General features: G+C 53.4%; 1 protein-coding gene across 1 annotated transcript; it reads right to left on the bottom strand.

Annotated features, from left to right (window-relative positions):
- Positions 1-304: 304 nt before the first annotated feature.
- PTGES3 (prostaglandin E synthase 3 (cytosolic)) lies at positions 305-2996 on the bottom strand (the record flags this gene model as incomplete). The annotated part of the gene is made up of 7 exons (XM_010075376.1): positions 305-556; positions 1083-1107; positions 1498-1560; positions 1997-2086; positions 2301-2399; positions 2664-2733; positions 2893-2996. Coding segments are annotated over 7 exons (471 nt in total), but the record flags the coding sequence as incomplete, so codon positions are not given.
- Positions 2997-3677: the final 681 nt, after the last annotated feature.

Here is a 3677-nt window from a genome sequence, read left to right as displayed (position 1 = left end):
GGCAGGCGCGTGAAACATCAACTGAGGAGAATTTTGTTGCCTTTTGAATAAAAACTCGAGTGGAACAGACCTGAAGCCAGCCCCAAGGTGCTGCTCATCGCCATCCTTGCTGCAGCCGCTTTTGTTCCCATACAAACACACAATTTCAGGCCACAGATGGGAGGAAACGCTTGTTTACCCCGTGGTGTCAATGGAGGGGCTCTCCCTGTAATTACAGCTACGAGGCAAGGCGGCTCTGGAAACTTTATTGCAACTGCTCGGGATCCACTGCCTACACCTCAGCTGGGGTTGGGGTGGGTTTTTGTTTTTGGAAGTCTGGAAAACGGTTCATGCAGAACGTTATTGCCTCTCGTGGCTTAAGACCGCCCCGTGCAACGGTACACACCTACCCTCGGTGAAGCCATTCAAAATGGACTGAAAATGGGTTAAAGGATACGGGATCTCCCTTTAGGGCTATCAACTCAGGAATTCTTATCTCAATTATGAAATGTTGTGATGAAATTCTTTCCCCAAAACCCTGAAGACGACAGTTTTCCTTACTCCAGATCTGGCATTTCTAGAGGGAAAAAGAAGAGCATTAGTGGGGGGGTTTTTGGTGCTTTGTTGGGTTTGTTTGTTTTAGAAAAGCCCCCAGGAGCCCCGTTGTATCCCCAGGGTCACAGGAAAGACAACCCAGCCCTCAGCAGCTGAAGGTCTCCAGCCCCACCCAGAGCTCGGAGCCAGTTCTTCCCAAAGAAAATCTTTCCAGAGCCCCTGCGGCAAGTGCAGGAGTTGCTCCAGCAGAGCCAGCAGCAGGCACCGAGGGCCTGCGCACATGCTGCCGCTCTCACACCAAAGCCTCCCCAGCCCTGCGGCTGGCTGGGAAGGTCAAACTGGAATTTCACGCTCGTGTGGCAAGGCTTTTGCTAGATTACGTTGTGTCACACCGCCCAGGCGAGGCACTGGCATTAGCTCGCAGCCAGGATTTAGTGAGACTGAGAGGACAGAACATCTGCTGGCTCCGCTCAGGGCTCTGGCTCAGCCAGGAGCATTCAGCCCGCGCTCACCCTGCCACACGGAAACAAACGACAACACCAACTTACTTTCATCGTCGCTGTCTGGTGAGTCCTGGAAAGAAGAAGAAACATTAAACTGGAGCAGACTGTGCCTGAAGGGACTTTTCCCTCTGCCACCCCTGCCCCAGGGAGCGAGCTGCCATTGCCGAAGCCTCGCTGGAAGCCTGTTCCCCCTCCAGGTTCCATGGGATGCGGCAGGTTTGGCGGCGCTGGCAGAGCCTGCAGACCCGCAGAAGGGGCAGTCCCTGCGGGGGGAGGTGACACCAAGCCATCCAGGTACCACAAGCATGGACACAGCCCCCAGCTCCACGGCTCAGGGGGACCAGGGGACAGGGGCCATGTCACTCATCCAGGCAGGGTTTGGGGCAGCTCAGCAAGTGGCAACGAGGGCGTCGGGCGCTGCGCCAGCCCCACGCGGATTCACCACAAACGAAGCACTCACATCATCTGCCCCATCTACTTCTGGCAAGTCGACGTCGTCATCTCCACCCATGTTGTTCATCATCTGTTCCAGAGAGAGAACAGTCGTGTTACGGGGGGAAGCCAACCCACCGCGCTCTGCGTGAGCAAGGGGAGCGCTGCAGAAGCCTAAAACCAGCTCAGAACTGTTCTAGCCAGGAGCGGCCACTCGCTCGGGCCGCTCAGCTGCACCTCCACGGGAATTTCAAGGTGATCCTCCAAAACAAATGAAGTTGCCTTGCAACCCAACCCGTGCGCTGAGTTAGTGCCGCATCGACGACAGGACACACGTTCACTCCATCTCGCTGCCGTGCCAGCGGGCCACGGGCAGGTTAGACCTGGCAACGGCCGCGGCTCAGCAAACCCGCCCAGACTGGTGTCCAGGAGAGCCGCAGGAGGAACTCGTCCTGCAGTAGCCAGCCCCTGCTCGCCCCCACAGCCCAGAAGGAAGCCCCAGCCTCCAGGTCCTCCTCCTCCTGTACCTCGGAGAAGCGATCAAAGTTGGACATGTCTTCATCTGAATCATCCTCCCAGTCTTTCCAGTTGTTGAAGTCCACGCTGAGCCAGTTGAGCTGTACATCAACACGAGAAGTTATTTAAGGACAGGTAACAAGCTGTCGCTGTTGGGAAAGGAAGGGTAACGGGGAGCTACCGCTCTGATCAGCAGCACGGGGAGTGACCCACTAACTGCTACAGAATTTAAACATGACCCAAATATTGACAAAATTAAAAACCAGGGGAGGCAACAGGCACTGCCACCCCGGCCGCGGCACAGCCCAAACCCACCTTCGCCCTCTCTTTTGTTAACCGCGGCCACGCCTGACCAGACTCTCCTTTTCGTAAACAACACAAGATCGATCTGTCTGTTCTTTTATGCTTTGATTCCTGAAAAAGAGCAAATCCCTGTTAAATCACTATCACAAACTTCCTCAGGATCTGCTTGTATTAGACTCATTTGTCTTAAGTAACCAACTTAACTCTTTATCCTGAACAATACCCTCCAGAGGTGCTATGGGGGATCCAACTCTAGGCTCTCACGGTCTGAGGAGCAGTTTGCCCACAGGCTGGACAGAGCCCGAAGGCTGGACGGCATTTTTCAGGACACAGCATTAAGGACACAAGCAAGAGGAGTGTCAAGAGGATACTTACATTTGGATCAATATTATTAAAAAGGTCAATTTCGTTTAAATGTTTAAAGTTATCACTTCCTCCAAGACAACTGTTAGAGAAAAAAAAAAAGTCAGCATTTAGCACAAAACATCTCAGAGAACAAACACGCTTTGTGAACAGAACTTGCTTCAGAAAACCACCATCCCCCCAGCACCGGCGCAGCCTTTCCATGGCCTGCCCCCCTTTTGCGACGGCCCCGGCTGCTCACCTGAACGTAAGTTTGGATTTTTCAAAATTTACATTAACGTCTTTACTGTCTTCAACGCAAAATTCAACAAAGACGTAGTCCCTCCGGTCGTACCACTGGGCTGCCTGCAAACAGAGCAGGTCAGAGAAGCTCATGTCAGGTTTTGGATCCTTCACCAACCCCGAAAACATCCGAACCCTCGCCCTTCCATGCTGCAAGTGCACTGAGTGTTCCTCCCCTCCCCTTTCTCCTGACACACAGCTGGCAGCTTGATTTTTTTTTTAAATTGCATTTAAACTGAAAGACTTCTTCCCTCCCTCAAAAGCTGCATCAACAGCTGATTATTAATCATCTTTAAAAGGTGCTTAAGGCTGAAAAAAGCCACGAGGATAAAGAGGGATACAATGCACTGAGCGCGTAACGACCCCACAAAGCTCACACCGGTGTTCCTTGAATCTGCTCTCCAAACTGACGAGACCGAAATAAACGTCACAGCAAACCCAAATTCTGACAAACTTTTCAAGCTGAGCCCCCCCAGCCAATGGCAAAGTTCCAGTCCCCTCCAACAGCGGCACAGGCAGAGCTCAGCCTGCGTTCTGTCGCCCAAAGAGTTAAAACCCCAGAGCACAGCCATGGAAAAGCCACTTTCGGACACTGATACTGTTAGAAAAACCGAGCGTTCGACAGCTCTGCTCGGCGAGACTCAGCCGAGGGCAGCGCGGGGGTGAGAGCCGAGCAATCCCTGCTCTGCGCCCATGGGCTGGGACTCCCACGCTCTCCGGTATCCCACACACACCGCCGCAGGC

This window comes from Pterocles gutturalis, unplaced genomic scaffold (genome assembly GCF_000699245.1).
Source record: "Pterocles gutturalis isolate BGI_N339 unplaced genomic scaffold, ASM69924v1 scaffold38676, whole genome shotgun sequence".
In the NCBI taxonomy this organism is placed as follows: Eukaryota; Metazoa; Chordata; class Aves; order Pterocliformes; family Pteroclidae; genus Pterocles; species Pterocles gutturalis.
This window is presented reverse-complemented; position numbering and strand designations above follow the sequence as displayed.